This window comes from Strix uralensis, chromosome 12 (genome assembly GCF_047716275.1).
Source record: "Strix uralensis isolate ZFMK-TIS-50842 chromosome 12, bStrUra1, whole genome shotgun sequence".
Classification (NCBI taxonomy): Eukaryota; Metazoa; Chordata; class Aves; order Strigiformes; family Strigidae; genus Strix; species Strix uralensis.
In genome coordinates, this window is record NC_133983.1 from 6,564,792 (window position 1) to 6,584,020 (window position 19,229).

At 52.2% G+C, this 19,229-nt stretch overlaps 1 protein-coding gene and 1 long non-coding RNA gene across 4 annotated transcripts in view; both read left to right on the plus strand.

The window, feature by feature from the left end:
• Positions 1-1,100: 1,100 nt before the first annotated feature.
• On the plus strand, positions 1,101-2,317 carry LOC141948852 (uncharacterized). The gene is made up of 2 exons (XR_012630566.1): positions 1,101-1,292; positions 2,145-2,317. It is a non-coding gene; the product is annotated as an uncharacterized LOC141948852 (long non-coding RNA).
• A 1,771-nt stretch (positions 2,318-4,088) lies between these two features.
• The window catches only part of IRX3 (iroquois homeobox 3), a 58,345-nt gene continuing 43,204 nt past the window's right edge, over positions 4,089-19,229 (plus strand). For 2 of the 3 annotated variants that reach the window (XM_074881404.1, XM_074881405.1), the window contains exons 1-2: positions 4,089-4,744; positions 5,311-6,451. In XM_074881404.1, coding sequence (XP_074737505.1) covers positions 4,523-4,744; positions 5,311-6,451 — 1,363 coding nt within the window. In that variant the 5' untranslated portion in view covers positions 4,089-4,522. Of the gene's footprint in view, positions 4,745-5,310; positions 6,452-7,028; positions 7,096-7,788; positions 8,138-19,229 lie in introns of those variants that run through there. The other variant, XM_074881403.1, reaches the window with a different exon arrangement.

Here is a 19,229-nt window from a genome sequence, read left to right on the forward strand (position 1 = left end):
AATAATAAAAGATGAAGTATTTTTTCTCACCTTAGGTCATTAGATTTACAGACAAGGTACTAAATCATTTTAGCTCCCCAAACCTTGAAGGAAAGGCGCGCAGGCACTCCCGTCCCCTTCCCTCCTCCTCCCCCTCTGAAGAAACCTGCAACGGGGACGGAGACAAAACAGTCGCCGAGGCTCGAGGAATGTCTCCCTTTAATAGTTTACTAATAATAACAATAATAATAAAAAAAGTTGACGTCGGCTGCAGAGCGCAGATTGTCAGTGGCCTCGTCCCAAAGCCTTAACATGAAGGGTCATTAATTGTGTTTTCTTTCCAAATCATATGTCACTGCAATTAACAGATTCTGATCAAGAGACTCCTTTCAGATTGATTCCATATGTGATAAGGAATGTGCAGCTTGTTATCTATCTGTCGCCTTGGAATTATGGAAAAGCTTCAAACGTGTAATTTGAAGAGTCTTTTACCCAGCGCTTTGATCTTTCCCTCTATTTTTTTAACTCTTTTTTAACCGCGGCCCTGCTCCTAATCCCACTTGTTTGTTTACCCCCTTCCCCGGGCGGCCGCGCCCCGTCCCCGCGTGTGCTGCGGCACGGCGCGGCTCCCCCCGGCCCGGACCCCGGGCACCCCACGCCCCGGCAGGAGCCTGCCCGAGCCCGCAGCCCCGCCGGCAGCTCTCCCGCGGCTTCCAGCAGGCAGCCGCCGGCTCCCCGCCGGGCCCTGCGGCAGCGAGAGACACCCCCGGGCCGGGGCCACCTCCCGGGCCGTGTCCCCTGGTCCCCTTCGTGGCCCGTGACCTGGCGGAGGGGGCGGAGAGGGGCGCGGAGGGACGTGAGCCGTAGGAACCGAGACCGGGCTGCCAGCGGCATCGGGGCTGGCGCGGTGCTGCCCACGGATGGTGCCCGGCCCGGCCCCTCCTCCCGGCGGGGCTGGTCCCGCAGCCCCGGAGCTGGCTGGGGACTGGGGGAAGCCCGGCGGCAGCCGGGGGGAGGTTTGGTTTTAGCTCGGCGGCCGTGTGAGCCAGCCGGGAGAGGAGGGAGGCGAGGCCGGGGGGAGGGCGGGCGGCGAGGGGGGGGTGGGTGTGTTTGGGGTAATAAATCAGGAGCCGCTCTCCCGGCTTTGACAGGTCCCGGCCAGAAGACACGTGTCTGTCCGGCCGAGGAGCGCCCCGCCGCCGCGGCTCCCCCCGGGGTCGGCGGCCGTCGGGCCCCGCGCCGTTCCTCCCGGCCGCCCCGGAGGACGAGCCGGCTCCAGCCGCCCCTTCGCATCTCCCTTCGGCTCCAGCCAGGCAAAGCGTCTCCCGCTCGGCTTCGCTCTCCCCCCTGCTCGCTCCTCGTCCGCTCCGCTCTCTGCTCCCCCCCTGCTCCGCTCCCGCCGCCGCCCCCCGCTCGCCCTGCCCGGCCCCGCTCCTCGCCTCGCACCCGGCTGCTTCCCGGCCCGGGCTTGTCCTGTCCCCGCAGCAACCCTCCCTCCTGCCCGCCGCCAAGGCGTGCGGCGCTCCTCGCCCTGGCCGTCGCTCCCGCACCCCCACCCTACGCCCGGGAAGATGTCTTCTCTCTCTTCTCCCTCTCTCCCCCACCGTTTGCTGTCTTCTGCGCTTTTTTTTTTTTTTTTTTTTCCTCCCCCCTCAGCCAGGAACTGCATCCCTGCAGATTTCTCCTCCCGTCCATTTGGTCGGGCTACGTTTCCTCTCCGTTTCCTGCCCATTAATAAACCATCCCTCACCCTGACCTGGATCCTTTCGCACCCATAAATTTCTCGCCTCCCGTGTCTCCCTCCTGGCTGCCCACCGCCTCTTCCCCGCGGCAGCCCCCCACGGCCCCGGGGACCCCCCGCTCCCGCATCGCCCCGGCCGCCCCCACCCCAGCCCTGCCCGCCACTGCCGGCGGCTCCCGCGGAGGACGAACTCATATTGATTGTGCTGTTGTTTAAAAATCACAAAATAATCCTGCCATCTTTGAGACTCCGTGCCAGACGTGCAGCCTCAAAAACACGGGTCCGGTAATGTGGGACACGGGTGTGCCCCCGCGCCCGCCCGTGGGGGGCACAGCCCCACTGTAACACCAGGGTGGCGAGCACGACTGCATCAAACGGCGACTGATTTGTCCGATTTTTCATATTCGTCCCTCTTCTCTTCCAGGCAGATATTTTAAAAAGTTGTGGTCTGCGTCCAAACTCTCTGTCGACCCCCACAACATCTCATCGCCCCAGCCGAGCACTTCCCACAGAAAAGTTTAAAGCAAACCAGGACGTGGGGTTCGCTGCCTATTTTCCTTCTGAATTAAAAAGAAATAAACTTATAACTGAATTTAATATTGTTATCTTCCTTGCATTGTGCTATCAAAAGCTATTACAGGAGCAACGCTGAATAGAAGAAAATAAATTCCTCCAACCCAGAGTTGTTTTTGCACTAGATTAGCAGATAGGAAATGCTATAAAGATGAACTTAATACGATTAGAGATGTTTCCTACAGATTTTCATATATTGATTCAGGGAATTTTAATTCTGGAGCTTGCTTTGCTATAATCCGCATTTATTACAAGCTGATATAGTTTTATTATAGCAAGCTATCAAGGTCGATTCCTTTAACTGCATAATCTGACATGAATTTCATTTTTAAAGAAATGTAGTTATAAAAATCCATACTGTGGGCACAGTGGTTATATCGTACCTAAATCATATTTTAAAGGCAATAAATCCAGAGAGTATTTAGGAAGAGAGGGGAACACGGTTAAACGGCTCTCCTCCAGTCTCAACTCCTCAAAAGACCCTTCAAACTTTTTTTAATTCAAACACCGAGTATTTAAAAAATCCGATAACGGTGGCAGGCTCAGGTCCGCTCTCCCCTGCCCGCAGTCACAGCCCCACAGGTTGTATGAACTTTCCCCGTTTCCCTCCAGCCTCTCCCTCCGCCCGGCGGTAGCGGCGCAGGGCACACTGGCGCTTGCCAAAGACGCGCCGTGATTGAACTGTATTTTAACTACTCTTAACAGGCTAAATTGCAACTCACACGCTGGTTTCAGAGAAGGAGGGGGGGCGTCAAAAGAAAAAAAAAAAGAAAAGCAAACCGTAATTTAAAATGTGTTGATCATAAAAAAAAATCTTATTCGGTAATTAAACCGTATCTTGACTCCCTCCCAATAGCTCCTTACAAGCCGGTGCCACTGCTCCCTTTGCAAATGTTGCACGTACCAGGTACTTCCTTCTAAGCCTTGTAGTGATTCAGAACAGAGGGAATAAGCAAAATGATCATAAATTTCCTAATTAGAGATTTCGCACCAAGACAAAAAGGTGTTAATGAGTTTAATTCCAGTGCCTGTCATTGTCCCTTTTTTCACACCACTTATTTACTAATGGCCCAGAGGGCTGCTCCCGTCTCTCCTTTGTTAAGATTTTAATTTGCCTTCTTTTCTGCCTTTGATGTAAAATTGTGACCTACAACTCTTTGAAGTCCCTTATTAGGAGGAAAATTAACTTAGCTTTTCCACTGTATCTGCCCACTGTTAAGCCAGACAAAATGTAGAGAACTCCTTAAAGATTCAGTACATTAGGAAAATTTTCAAGGTAGCTCTGGAAATGCAAATTTTTTAAAAAAATCTAATAGACTTTTAAATCTATATTAGGAGATGTAACTCTCGCCAGGGCCGGAGAGGGGGAAGGGAAGCAGGGAATATCTTAATAAAGAAAACAAAATGAACCCGGGCAAGGAAAGGCTGTAAATTTGAAAACCTGAAAAGGGGGACGGGGCGGGGGGGGGGGGGGGGTGGGGGGGAGCCTTTATTTTTAAATGTCACAACTTTTTCCTGTCCCTCTCGTGTGCCGCTCACAGCTGACACCCTGGTTTCCTATGCTCCGGGGGAGGGGGGGGCGCTACGAAAGAAATTATATCTAAATCTATCTCTGTATAATTAGAATACCATGAGGCAGGGTTAAACCTTTGTAAAACACACAACTGATTGGCGATCGCTAAAACGAGATTTGAAAGCAACTCAAATAAAAGATCGCGACGTCAGTAAACAGATTTAGGAAAAAAAAAAAAGGGGGGGGGGGGGGGAGCAGCTAGTGACAAACCCGGCGAGAGCGAGCTCTGGGCATGAGAGAGAGAGGGAGGCAGAGGGAGAGAGAGAGACTTAAAAGAAATAGGAGGGGCTTGTGAGAGACTAGAAATGTCAATCAGAGCCCAGAGTCCCAATAATCTCAGGCAATCTGTTAGGACCTGACCTGGGTCCACTCAGATCAATAGGAAAAGTGAGAGAAGAAAGAAGCGATCGGATCGTTTACCGCGGCGGCCGAGGACAGGAGGGAGCCCGCGGCCTCCGCGCACCCCCGGCTCCCCCCCATGTCTGCCGGAGTTTGCGGGAGGCGCTGAAAGTGCGGGCGGCCGGCGAGGGCGAGCGACCCGGCTCCCTCCTCCGCTCCCGGCCCTGCTACTTTCTCCCCTTTCTCTCCCTTCTTCCTCTCTTCTCCCCCCCCCCCCTCCTCCTCCTCCCCCCCTCCCCTGCCCCCGCTCCCCCACCATGTCTTTCCCCCAGCTGGGCTACCAGTACATCAGGCCGATTTACCCGGCGGAGCGCCCGGGGAGCGGCGGCTCCCGCGGCGGCGCCGAGCTGGCCCCGTCCGGGACCCTCTCCAACGTGCTCTCCTCCATGTACGGCGCGCCCTACGCCGCCGCCGCCGCCGCCCAGGGCTACGGAGCCTTCCTGCCCTACGCCGCCGAGCTGCCCATCTTCCCCCAGCTGGTAAGAGGCCCCTCCCGGGGCTCGCCGCTCGCTCCCCGGGACGCTCGGGCCGGGGCTGGCCCGGGCGCGGTTCGCGCTGGGGGATCGGCCCGGGGGGCCGCCGCGGAAGACGCCGGGAGGGCTGTCAGGGGAGACGGGGAGTCAGCGCTGCCCTGCCCCGGGAGAGCCGCCGGAGAGGGGCAGGGCTGGAGCGGCGACCCCGCGGCTCGGCCCCCCCCCCCCCCCCTCCCCTTCTCCGCCCGCAGGGTTTGACGGCTGCGGGGACCGGCCCCGGCTGCCGGCGGCCCCGCCGCGCACACGCACCTGGGGAGCCGGTCCTCCCTCCCGGGCACCCCGCGGGCACCGGCCGCCCGCCTCGGCGGGGCCCGGGCTGCCGGGGCCGGAGCGTCCCCCGGGCGGCGGGGCCGGGGCGCTCCGCGGCGGGGGAGGCAGCTCGGCCCGGCCGCCGCGCTGGTGGCCGAGCGGGCTCTGCTCCCGGTAACGGCGGCGGGGCGGCGGGATGGAGGGGCACCGGGCCGGGCCCGGCGCGCCGTCTCAGCCGGGCCGCCCCTTCCCTCTCGCTGCAGGGCGCCCAGTACGAGCTGAAGGAGAGCCCGGGGGTGCAGCACGCCGCCTTCCCGCACCACCACCCCGCCTTCTACCCCTACGGGCAGTACCAGTTCGGGGACCCGTCGCGGCCCAAGAACGCCACCCGGGAGAGCACCAGCACCCTCAAGGCCTGGCTCAACGAGCACCGGAAAAACCCCTACCCCACCAAGGGCGAGAAGATCATGCTGGCCATCATCACCAAAATGACCCTCACCCAGGTCTCCACCTGGTTCGCCAACGCGCGGCGGCGGCTCAAAAAGGAGAACAAAATGACCTGGGCCCCCCGCAGCAGGACGGATGAGGAGGGCAACTCCTACGGGAGCGACCACGAGGGGGAAGAGGACAAGAGGGAGGACGAGGAGGAGATCGACCTGGAGAACATCGACACCGAGAACATTGAGAGCAACAAGGACGAGCTGGAGGACGAGCTGCAGGACGCCGACCTCCTGCACTCCGACTCCAAGACGGACTCGGAGGGCTCCGAGGGCTTCGAGGACCTGCCCGGCTCCGAGGAGCGCTACCTCAAGGCCGCCGAGGGGGAGCCGCACCACCTCCGCCACCACCACCTCCACCACCACCACCATCACCACCACCACCACAAGTGCGAGCTCCCTGCCGCCGCCGCCCCCGCCGGCCTGGAGCCCCTCAAGCCGCCCCTCCAGCCTCCGCCGCACCACCTCTCGCCCCCCTCCTCCGCTTCCTCCTCCGCCGCCTCCTCCCCGACGGACGGCGCTTTGGCCGGCACCCTGCCGAAGCCCAAGATCTGGTCGCTGGCCGAGACCGCGACCAGCCCGGACAACCCCCGCAAGTCTCCCGGCGGCGGCTCCCCGCCGGCGGCCGCCCCCCAGCCGCTGCCGCTGCCCCCCCCGCCGCCCCCGCCGCCCCACAGACTCGTCACCTCCTGCCCCCTGGGCAAGTTCCCCAACTGGACCAACCGCGCCTTCCCGGCCCACCACCACCACCACCACCACCCGGCCCCGCACCCGCTGGCCTTACTGAACACTCCCCACCTGCTGGGGCTGGGGGCCGCCCCGGCCGCCCCCCCCGCCGCTGCCGCCGCCGCCGCCACCTTCCCGCGGCCCGCGGACCAGGCGCAGAGCGCGGAGCCCGCCGGAGCAGGTGACCGCTGAGGGACGCGGCGGGGACGGGCCGGGACGGGCCGGGACTGGCCGGCAGCCGCCGCGGGGGGCTCGGCGGTGCTGCGCGGAGCGGCGCGGGCGGCCCCGCGGGACCTTGTGCGTGGGGCCGAGGCGGGGGGCGCCGGCCCCGCGGGTTTCTCACGGTGGCCCCGGCCCGGCGCGGTGCGGCGCAGCCGTCGGGGCGCAGGTGGCGGCGGGCGGGTGGCCGCGGGGCCCCGGGGGCGGCGGCGGGGGTGGCCTCCTCGCCAGGTTAGTCTCAAGCCCCGAGAATTACCTTCCTCCGACGGAGATAATTTTTGTTGCTGTTGTTGTTGCTGCTCGAATCGTCTTTGTGGGAAGGACCCGGCCGTAAGGCTTGCTCCGGGCTTGGTTTGTCTTCCTTTCGACGGTCACTCCTGCAGCAAAGCGGTCGTTTTGTCGTGTTTGCAACTTGCTGAGAAGAGAGTCTAGAGGCTTCATTCAGGGATGGGGGGGGGGGGTGGGGTGGTGGTGTGTGAAATAAAATGAGGGCTGTAAAGGAACGCTTTTTTTTTTTTTTTTTTTTCTTCTCTTTTTAGATCGATCTAGTGCCTTGGAAGTAGAGAAAAAGTTAATAAAGACAGCTTTCCAGCCAGTGCAGAGGCGGTAAGAGATTGCTTCCTCAGTCTCCCAAGGATATATAGGGGGAGTTGTAAATGGTTAGCTTATTTTCTCCGCTTCTTGAGTTCCCTTTCCAGGGCGGTTTCTTGTTCTTCCTCTGCGTGCGCGGTGGGTTATTCTGATTATGTATCTATTTTTTGCTGTTCTCTCTGTGGACGCGGCGGGCGCTCCCCGCGGGCAGGTCGGTGGCGGCGGCCGGTGGCGGCGGGGCCGCGCGGTGGCTGTGCTGGGGGCCGGGGGCCGCTGGCCGGGCGGGCGGGAGCGTATCGGGAGCCGGCGCCGGCCTCTCCCCCGAGCACCGCCCGGAACGGCAGCAGCCACCCGCCGCTGTCGCTTAGTCTGCGGGAAAAGTACAGCGGCAGTAGGAAAAAAATATATTGAAATCAAAAAACCCCCAGCTAGCACGAAAACTTCGGAGGCTGAGTTTGGCGTAGCAGTCACTGAAATCCATTACTCTTTCGATTGACTGAAACCACGGGGATCGGGCCCGTGGTATTTTCGTAGCTAAATAAATTTGCCATAAGTCACTCTGAAAACTTTTTACATTTAGAAATCTATTTTCAAAAATATAACAACAACAACAACAAAACTAGTGCTGCCTACAGTTAAAAATATTGTGCCAGCCCAATCTGACTAGAAATCCTATTAAATATTTTTTTCTGTGTCATTTTTTTCCAGGCCCCAGAACCAACTTGATGCCGCTATGGTTCTATCGGCGCTGTCATCATCATAGTTAATTTTTTATTGTTGTAATGATTGTAAAAAGAAATCTCTGTATAGTTACAACTTGTAAGCATGTCCGTATATTAAAACTAAAAAGGAAAAAAAAAAATTCCCGCTTCTCTACTATCATCTGGATTAGCTGAGTTTGTGAGGTTTTTTGGAAGTCCAGTGAGAATTAGGTGTTTCGATTTTTTTTTTTGTTGTTGTTTGTACATACAGTAAAAATGTACATATGTGTGAACCAAATTGTACAAGAAAGTATATATTTTTGGCTAATAAATAAACTGTTGCCACTTTGACTACACCCTCTTCTCCCACCTCTGGAGTTATTTTTCTCCCCCCGCCCCTCCCCCCGCCGGGCACTGTTTGGCCGAGGCCGGGCCGGGCCGGCGGCGGCAGCGGCGCATCCTCGGGCGGAGCGCGGGGCGGCGGCGGGCCGGCGGTGCCGGGGCCGCCTGGAGGCGGAGCGGGTCTTTGCCGTGGCCGGGCCGGGCCGGGCCGGGCCGGGCGAGTGGCGGGGCCGGGCGGGGCGGTGGCGGCCCGGGGCGGGCGGCCCTTCCCGCAGCGGCGGCGGCGGGGCCGAACGCTGGAGCCGCAGCGCCCCCTGCAGGCGCCGCCGCCGCGTCCCGGGGCCCGGCGGTCGGTGGTGGCGGGGCGGCCGCGGGGTGTAAGGGGGTGTAGGGGGGTGCGTGTCCGTGTGCGGCTCCGGGGGCAGCGCCCTGCCCCAGCGAGGCGGGGGGCGGCGCCGGGGGGGAGCCCGGGGGCAGCCGGCAGCGGCCCGGCGGTGATCCATCGCCCCCCGAGGACCTTATTACCGGGGTGCCGGCTATTGATCCCCCCCGCCCTGGCGGAGCGCGGTGGCAGCGCGGGGCGCGGGAGGGGTTAATTGAAAGGAAACTTCGGGGGTCGTCAGCGCCGCAGCGGGTCGGGAACGGAGCAGTATTATTTCCCACCCCCCCCCCCCCCGCCTCCCCTGGGTCGGTTTTAGAAGGGGGGGAGCTCCCCCCGGACCCGCTGTGCCGCTGAACGGGGAGCGGGCCCGGGGCTGGCCGAGTCCGCGGGGCTGCGCGGAGCATGCGGCGGGGCCAGGGGCGTCCCCCCCACTCCTGGGGGCTTGCACACGGGCGGGAGTGACCGACCGACACGGCGGCACCGAGGAGCGAGGCGCGGCTGCGCACCCCTGGCTGGGAGCTCCGCGCCGCTCCGCGCCGGGCGGGCTGCCCGCCTCGCAGCCCCCCCTGGGCGGCTCCGCCGAGCACCGGCCCCGGGAGCTGCGGCTTCTCCCGCCGCGCCTGCAGCCGAGCCCGGCCCCAGAACTTGTAGCTTCACGTCCTCAGCAAAGTGCTGAAAACCGGCCCGATCCGGGAGAGAGCTCCGGCCGCTCCCAGCGGCGGCGGCTCCTGGCGGGGGGAGGCGGCCCCGGCCCCCTCCTGCCTCGCAGTCAGATGAAAACCATCCCAAGTGATGGTTGTTGGGGGACGGGGGCAGCACCCCCCTCCCTTCCCCTCCTCTCTTCCCAATTTACCATCAGCAGTGGGTGCCCGCGGATGGCCCTGCTCATCCCCGCGCCCCCGGGGCAGCTCGGGCAGGCCGAGCTCCCGGGCAGGCCGAGCTCAAGGGCCGGCTGCCTCCCGCTTTTGTTCCCAGGTTCCTCCTTAACAGCCCCGTCTGGGTCAGGGGGTCTGTGTGCCCCCCACCCTTCCTCTCCGTGCATCCCTGGAAATGGCATAATTACAGAGGCGGTGATTAAATAGCTGGTGCTTTTCTCGTTTTGGTGACAGACCCTACTGAGGGGGAGGGTGCTCGGAGCTAGGAAGCAAGAGTTAAAATGAAGTTAAAGTACAAACAGAAGCACATAGCTGACATGCTTCAAGTTTAGACAGTACAAGATATGCAAATGTGCAGGGCTGCGCGGTATTGACATTTTGAGGTCATAGTGATAGGAATGTATTATTTATAGGATTGGGTTGCGCTAGGCCGATAAACTACATTTTAAATCCTAGGCGTTTGTAACTGATAAGATTTATATATATGTTTACACTATATATGTGTGTGCGTGTATACACACATTTTAGATACGTGTTTTAATATTTCACGATTAATACTCTTCCTGGCAGGCATTACGGCGGGGAGAGGCCTCGCCGGGTGCAGGCCTGCAGCCTCCCGGGGCTGCTGGTCGCGATGGCAGCAGCCGAGCTGGCCCTGGCCCTCCAGGGAGGCCGGGGAAGGGACCCGCGGAGTTTGCAGCAGTGTTGCCATCTCTGCTTTCTCCCCACCACATCCCCTTCCTTTCCCCATACGTTCCCTCTGGCCACAGCTTGCCCTGGAAACGGTGTTTGCCTCCTCGCAGTCCTCGCAGCTCTGTCTTTCTGCCAGGAACTGCTCCCCCTCTTTTGCTCCGACAGGCTCCTGAAACAAGGGGAAACTCTGTGGGTGGGTGGTTAGAAAACGGATTGTTTCTCATGTAAATTTTACCCAGTCTCTCTGCACTTTGTATCCCTGCTTTTTCCTTAGCCAATTCTTGCTGAGGAAAAAAGAAAAAAAAAAAAAAAAAGATTAATGGCATGTAAAATGGGAGGGGTGGGGGGAGAGAAAGCTAGAGGCAAATTTCCACATCCCCTTCCTCTGGACATCCTGGTGGGTTTTCCATAGAAACTTTCACACAGTGGCCAGACAGATGCTTAAAGGGGATGGAAGAAAATAATGAGACCACGATGGGAAAACAATTGCATCCCCAGCTTTCCACCTCCATTAAAGGCTCCTTTGCAGCAGAGCCCTCTCCCTGCGCCCTGGCCGGTGGGAACGCTCCCGCAGCAGCGGCGGCTGCGTGGCAGCCATGGGAAAGCCGCCCCTTTGGCTGCTGGAAGTGAGAACTTGGTTTCCCTGCGGGGGGAAAGCAGCCTTTGTGCCTGCCCGGCTTCCCTAATGTGGAGAAAATTCCCATTAATTTTGTGAGGAAACATTTTGTTATGCGTGTTTCAACAAAACATTAAAAATCCTACTCGTATTTTTTTTTTAGAAATCACTCTCGCAGCTTGACAGGCTCACTGGAGCCCGAGCCAGGCCTGCCCGAGACGGCGCAGAGAGGCCTCCCTCTCCCTCTCTGTTGGCTGCTCTTTTCCTGTCTAATCAATTATCTCCCTAGCTAGTCCTTCTCAAAGGTGAGAGCTCATTATGCATATTCATAAATCACAGCTCCCAGACCTGACACTGATTGATGTAATCATCTCCCACTCGCTCCCTGTCTGCGCAGGGCTGGCTGGAGGAAGCGCCGGCGAGGAGGAGGAGGCAGGAGAAAGAGACTTCCAACTTGTCAGACCCACTTCTGCTGGGAGCGGCTCGCTGGGCGTAGCGGGCCGTGTCAGGCTTCCCATTCACTGCAGCCAAAGTGCCCATCACAGCCCGGGGATAAGACAGGAGAGAGCCCTGTGAGCCGAGAAATACCAGTGAGCTGCCTCCAGTACAGCTAACTGTTATACAGACAAAATTACAAGAGTAAGGAAAAGATCGAGCACAATTTTCACAACCAGGCATCAGACCATGCGTTATAATACCCCCCAAATCTCTCATGTCAGCTAATGCGCTTGCTGTTACTCTCCTTAGATAGTTAAAGCTGGTTTATCCCCGTAATAACAGATGTATTCTGTATGGATTCTGATCATGAGTATTTACATCTGTGATATAGCAAATATCTTCAATATTATACCTGCAGCTTTCTCAGTAGCTATAAAAAAAAGAAAAGAAAAAATTGAACAATGTAAGTTCCTGCTGCCGGGGTTTGAGGGCAAAAGGGCTCCTCCAGCCCAGCCTACCAGCTTTCCAGATAGCAATGTATATCTCAGCTCTGATTTGTTTCCCAAAGCATGCTTCAGCATGGCAGTGTTCAAGATGCTGTTCAGATTATGTGGTTTACCTGCATAGTTAATATTTATACTTTTAAAATACCTCTTTTTATCACTTTGATCAGAACGATCAGTGTACTAAAGTAATAATACAAAAATATATGCTCTGGAAATCATAACAAGATACAAATCAAAGGGAGTCCTAATCAAGTACTTTTGAGAGTGTTATCTTCCTTGTTAACAAATGGTAATAAGAAAATTAAGGCTTATAACTTGCTTGCGTTTTATCTAAGAAAACCAATAAAGATATCAGATGTTCTTTGTTTTATATGTTTGAACGTAAAGCAGAATAATGAAGATCGTGTACCTTCTAAGGCTTCATTTGCTTTATGGGTATTAACCCTTTAGGATGCCAGTGAAATTCTGAATTTGCAGAGTGAGGATGAGACTGTGCTGCCACCCGGGGTTTTGAGGCCCGTCTTTGCTGCAGTCAAGACAACATCTTTTTTATTAAATGCTGAAATTGGAACAAAGCAACAATGGCTGCTTGCTAACTGTGCATGTCCAACAGGCCTCTTTACTATTCAGCAAATGGAAGATATTAAACAACATTTTGCTTAAAGGTACACTGAGGCCATTTCCATTAGGACATGGTGTCATTCATTTATTCACATGTTAAGTGGATGTCCTTGTGGCTAATGAGTAATAATCAACAGTGACTCCACTTTATTCCTTTGCTCCCAGCAATGTTAAATACTCTGATGGAGTCTCTTTGCTGACACACTAGAGAATATGGTTAAAAAGTGCTAAAGGACATTTTCAGCGTAGAGCAGCCACATACACACATGCTGGAAATAGCACTTTTATTACAGTCTATTCTATTAGGCTTTGTTCCTGTTTAAGGCATGGTGTGTGGAAACCGCTGATATTTATTTGAAGGTACTTTATGCCTTAAAAGCTGAGAACTCTCTTGGTTTGAGAGTCAATGTGGTTATTGCTGGGAGATGAGCTCTTGTCCAACTGGCTTATAAAAAAAAATAAACTGTACCTTACGGTACCTTCTCTAGATTCTGTACATGACTTCAGATAAATGGTTAGTGGAGGAGTGATTTAGGACAAAACCTCTCCTGCGAAAAATCTACTTTGACATTTATTTTATAAAATAAAGTAACTCCCCTGCCAGCTAATTAATCCATTTTATTACATCAAGTGCAGCAGCTAAGTAGGCTAATAAACTATATTAATATATATTTTTTCCTTTACATGATTGCTTACACTGGAATCTGCAGCTTGGTTGTCTCCTGTGTCAATTCCCAAAGTTTGAAAGGTATAAATGAATCATTCTTGGTCATGATTAAGCTTAAGTTAGAAATAAAATATGTCAATCAATCTGGTTGGAAATGTTCCTGCTGTCTAAGTTGGTTATGCAAAACACTCTAAGGTGTGTAGGCATGCTCAATTAGGTCAAGGGATCTGATGGCACTCCTAGCCATAAATGTGTGTCACTTGGATTCCTCATTATTTTTAGCAGTGGTGAAAATGCATGTCAGTAGGCCAGCTAGCCAGGCTAGAATAAAATTACTTACTGGGTATGCATAAATCTGAGGTTTTAATACATTAATATTATACTTATTTTCAAGCAAAACAGTGAAAAGAAAATCTCTCTCTCTCTCTCTCAAATATATGAGTCACTCTATTGAATTTCTCAGTGATCATTAGTATAATTCACACTGGACTATGCAATACTCAAGATACCTTAGCAGTAAAATTTAAGTGCCTAAAACTGTAGATGTAATGTGAAATTAGATACAAGGAGTAAAACATCGATTTGCTCTATTACAGTCTAACTTGTTTCCAAGAGAGATAAAGCTTCGCTAGGAGATTAGACCAGCCCCATTCCAAAATAATTTAATGAAAAAGGACACTTGAGATGGCTATTGAACAGCGGCGCTAGTGCCGGTGTTCTCAGACGGAGACTTTTGCAAGGCATTCCTACAGAAGACAATGTCAGAAATTTATGCTTGATAGACAGATTTCCTCTGGTGTACTAAATCATAACCTGATACTAACAAGTATGTTTCCATGTGATTCCGGATTAAAAATGCCAGGAAAAGCAAGTTTTAGTGCTCATGCCTGCCCTCCTGGCATCTGGTGTAGTTGCTGAGATTACCTGAATCGGCTAAATGACCAGGGTTAAATCCTTTGGTTTTACAATTTCCATGCTGGTACTTTGAACCACACAGAGACCTTGGGCTTGGGCACAAGAAATTGAACGAGAAACCAGCTAAACACAACACTCCAGCCTGGTTTTGTGATGCAAAAAAAACCCCCCCAAAAAGCTAAATGCAGGAAACTGGCAACCTAAAAGACAAACGTTGCTTCCAAGAATCAGAGGCAGGACTAGTACTGCAGGTAAGGCTGGTGCTTCTTAAGCATGGTTCTTAAATGTGGTGTTGAAGATGGCAGTGTCCCTTTAAGAACAGCACCACGCAGCTAATATTTTCTTTACTGCCAATAAAATGCAATTAAATCTCATGAATTAATATATTCACTTCAGGAAGAATTCCCATTCTTTTCTTTGGATATCAAAATGGAGCCATCATCAGTCAGTTAGTTAAATAGGAGAATCCGGAGAGTAAGTAAATGGAAGAGCTTTCAAATGCAGGGCTGAAAATGCCCAATGAATGTGTAGGGGGCTTCAATAAAAAGATTTTGACTTGTGTTTTCACCCCTTTCCCACTTTGCTCATTGTTTACTGACACTGCTATGGACACAGTATTCAGTCCCTGCCCGCCCCAGCCCTGGGATGTAAAAATGTCATCTCTATTGTGCTGCCGGGTTCGCTTTGATGCTGCCGCAGCCCTTTGTGTGCCCTTCTCAATCCCTTTATAAGGCTGTCCTGATTGTCCATACTGAACATTGCCACAAAAGCTCGTCTTATTGAGAAAATAAAAAAGTCAGAGAGGGGCCAAATGACGGGAGATTGGGCCTTTGCTGTAAAAGACCTACTATTCACATTCAGCAGTCATTTTTTCACCAAGGAATTACAAAGTTGGGACTGCGGCCGCGCCAGCAAAGCCATTTTAGACACTTTCTCTGTAAATTTTATTTATAATTACTATCATTGGTTTTTTTAAAGATCATGTACTACTGAAGACAAACATTAAATCTTAGAAACAGTTGTGGAGGGTATTTTTGCCTTTCCAAAGAAATAATACTGCATAACTCTCATGTGCGTGTTTCATATTTTCGCCTTTCCAAAGAAAAAATACTGCGTAACTCACATGTGCGTGTTTCATCTGGGAAGTTTGGCAATTCAGCTACATATATACTAAAAAAAGGGCTTGTTGTGATAATAAAATAAGCCAGAAGCAGACCCCCATCTCCCCCCATCACATAGGAGCACACATATCTGCAACTGAGAACCTGAGACCGAGGGTTTAAATTGTCGGTCTGGAAAACCTCTAGCAGTTGTTCTTCCCCTTAACGCTATCCTAACTTGTACTGAGTGTCCGTGGGCAGGATGGAGACAAAGGCTGGATAAGGTCTTATTCTTTGGGAATGGGCTATCGGAATGGGAGGATGGTGATTTCATGGCTTTTGTTACCGAGGTTAGGGACCGAATTCTCTCACTGAATTAGAATGGTAACAAGTGGGACTGGGGATCTCTGGGGCTTTTGTAGTGCACTCATCTGAGAGATTGCGCTTTTCTCAGGCCTTCAGATTTATTTTGCCAAAGTTACAGGGCAATTATGGAAATGCACCCTTTGAAGCTGGGCCGATTTCTCTTTATTTTCTCCACACCCCCCCCCCGCCCCAACAAAGCAAAGCCTCCCTCGCCTCCTTTCTTCAGCAAGTTGGCAGTCATTAGGCAGCAGGGTTTCGAGTGGCCGTTCAAATATTCTTTTGAATAGTGCGAGAAAGTTTTAATAAATATATGTTTAAAAAATAGACTTTGAAGCTTTTTGGGAAGGAAGTGTAAAATAACAGCAAGGTAACAATGTCCTAGAAAATAGGCTCTGTGGGTGTGAGGTGCTGGAACACAAAATGCTTCCCATGAAAAGAGGCTCAGTGCGCCAGGACTGGGGCCGGCCGGTGGCACGCGGGGTGTTTGGCCAAGGGACCGCCCAGGTGCTCCCGGTGCCCTTGCTGCGCCGGCGCAGGTGGCAGCTCTGCAGCAGCCCCTTGCTCCTCGTCCCTCACATCTCCCTAACGAGAGGCCCAGGACAAACAGAATTGTACTTTCGCACCTTTGTACATTATTTATCATCAGAGTTTGGAATCTCGGTGCTGCGTGTGAACTAAGACAACATATTTTTTACTTTACTTGATATACTAATGTTAAGAAAGTATGTCTGAAACCAGATGGTGAGGTCTGGAGCTAGTCAGGCTGTGACTGGGACTGCTTTTTGGCCAGAAACTTGGTTCTGTATGTCTCTGTTCACTCTCTGCTCCGTTTTTTTATTTGTATCAGACTGCTTTGGTCTTGTAAGTTAAATCAGTGTTTTTCTGGGTGATTTAACAAATGCTATGGGCCAAATTCAGACTTGATGTAAGAGGGAGGAGATACTATTGGTGTCCCTGAAAGTTATATAACTTACACGGGGCCTGAGCCTGGCCTGAAATGTGGACCTTCCATGATCAGCAAAATATGGTAGGAATATTAAAGTTTCTTGTCTGAGTTTTGTAACTGAGGTGCAAATATCTTTTCTGCTCTCTCTGGAGTTTATGAGGGATGCTAGGACCACATCTATATCGGCATGGAACATAAGAGATGTGTGTTTTCTGGACATTAGGCTTACAAATTTTACAGCAGAAAGTTCTTCTTAATTATGAATCTATTCAAAAGCATGAAAACCCAGGTCAGACCTCTACAGAAGTGTCCTTATAAATTAATACTAATATTTCTCATGATGGATGCAGAAGGTTGAATGCTGCATCTGTAGCATTCAGCACTGCATACAGTGGTCTCAGCAAGCAAATTTCATGTGAGCTGGGCTCAGTGGAGTTGCAGTAGGTACCATGGGATGACCACCACCTCTCCAATCTTTTCCTTATCCTTCTCCCCTAGTTCCCTTTTGCACATCTAAAATTCTTCCCCAGCCTTACACAAGTGTTGAGAATTCCTTCCTAGTCCTCTGTACCTTCCCCCAATCTAGGATTATCTTAATGTTTCCTGGAACTCATCCCATTATTGGGATGAATTCCAAATCTGCCCAAACTGGATCCATTGTTTAAAAGGCCTTCAGGAGCTGATTCATTTCAACGTGCAGCTGGGTATGGTGTAATTTCTTGTAATAAAGAGAGGAGGACTTGTGGGATACAGATCTAGGTTCAAGTCTGAGTACAAAATCTTAAAATGGCTTTAGGTTCTAATATGCTGGTCTACTCCCAAGAACATTTCTAATCTTAAAAACTTAAAAGTCAAGAAGAGACAAACTTCCTAATAATGTTGAGAAGCATCCCAATTGTAAATATAACGGTGGGGAGTTGACCTCTCTGAAAAATGGTAGTGTTTGTACTGTTGGTACCTTCTGACCTAGGAAACATGCAGTGGCAAATGACCTTGCTAGGGAAATAATTTAGGGAAATAAGTGCAATCCTTCCATTTCTGCCTTTGACAAATTCTATTTATTTATTTATTTTAAAATCTACATAAAAACCAAACAGCACAATTATGTTTTGAGCCTCAAGCTTGCCACAGATGCTGCCAAGGGTCAGCTGGAAGCCTGCAAGCCAGATACCACCCTCCAAGCCACAGGTTGATCTTGCCCAGCTCATGGCCTTTTTCTTGGGGGAGATGGAGAATAGCTGTCTGGGCAGCACAATCTGCTTTTCTAGATCTCTCTATTCTTGCTGCCCTGTACAGCCAGGCACCTGGACCCCCTAGTCTACACAGTCCCTGGGGGAGGAGATATATCTTCAGACTACCTTCAGGTACCTCCAAGATGAGTGGGACCCTTGTCCCACACTAGAGGACAGTTTTTGCCATATGCATCTCCCCTGAAAAACACCATGGTGTGACATGGTGCATGGGTGCCTCAGAGAGTCTGGCTTTCTATTCTTTTAGGTTTTAAACACCAATAATAAAAAAGACTTTGAATCATACTTGCTAATGCAGTTTGTGGAGCGCAGGGTTCGCCAGCTTCCCCAGGTGAAGGCCCTTAAGCAGTCATGTTTCTCCTCTCCAGCAGCTCCAGCCTGCAGGTGGTTTTGGGGGGTGTGTTGTAGTAATCTGGCCTTAAGGCCACAGAGACCTGGATCACCTCTGCCTGGAGGTAAAGGTCACAGATTTTGAATACTTTAGATATTTTGTAAGCCACTTTTGAAGATTGTAAAGAAAATGGGTTTCCATGTTCAGCGCTGTCAAAAATGGCCCTCAGGATGCAATGCTTCTCTGCGTGCTTGGGTCAAAGCCCACCAATAGGTAGGGCAGTCATCAACAGGGTGAGATCTTCCAGATGCCTTGTCTTACAGGGAATAATTCTGGTTCCTCTGGGCTGATTTTTAACCCCTGGGCCTTGTATTTATTCTGTAGTGCAAGCTAAACAGCAGGTCAGAGTTATGACAGTCTGTGTCTCAAAGGTCTAGCAATAGAGGGATGGGCATTATAAACTATAATGATAAACTCAATTACGGTACAAGAGATGATGTCTCCCTACTACTTCGACAAATAGACTTTAGATATCGGTGTCTACTATTTGACTGTCAGTAGGAAGTGTATATCTCATAAGGCTCTGACCTGGTTATCTTCTAACCCTGAGCAATTAATCACCAGCATCTAATAGAGATTAGCTGTACGCAGGAGCACTTGGTGTCCAGCCTGTTCAAAATAATGCTTTCACCTTTTCTACAACTGTCAGACCTATAGTTGCCCTCAATGTGGGACCACTGTTTTTCTTTCGAATAAGAAACGACACAAAATGAACCTCCTTCTGTAAGGGGAACCCACTAACTCCAGTCTCCCTAAAAACCAAAAAAGCCCATCCCAACACACCCAAAACAGAGCAGCTTGTGCAGTAAAGCCACCAAATACCAAGGTCTCAGTTATCAGCTGTGCTGCATGCGGGAGCAGAGGAAAACAGAAAGGCTCCATGTGGGTTATCTCCTGTGTTTCTAGTGCCTGTGTCTGCAGGAGGGGCCTGGGAGAGGACTGAAACCTGCTATTCTTTCATGCTGGTGGGGAGGCCTGGGGACTTTCCCCACCCTTTCAGTTGTAAGCAAGAGGAATGGCTTTGTCTGCAGCAGGCTGTGCAAAGTTGGAGTAAGGTAGTGAAGAGTCAGGCCCTATCCATTCTTTGTAGTACTGGAGCGGTTTTTTTGAAGTGCAGTAAAAATACAGGTGGTGGAGGAGATAATGTAAGGTACTGTTCCTTTGGGACACTCAGGGAGACAGTAAGGAATTCCAAAATATGGAGCATGGGGGTTTTTTATAGCATTGATCACAAACATTAGTCTAAGAAAACACCCAGAAGTAGTAAATATGCAAATTTGTTATGAAAGAAGAACCTACAAGTACCTGCTATGTCAGAGAATTTGTTTAAGGATATTTGA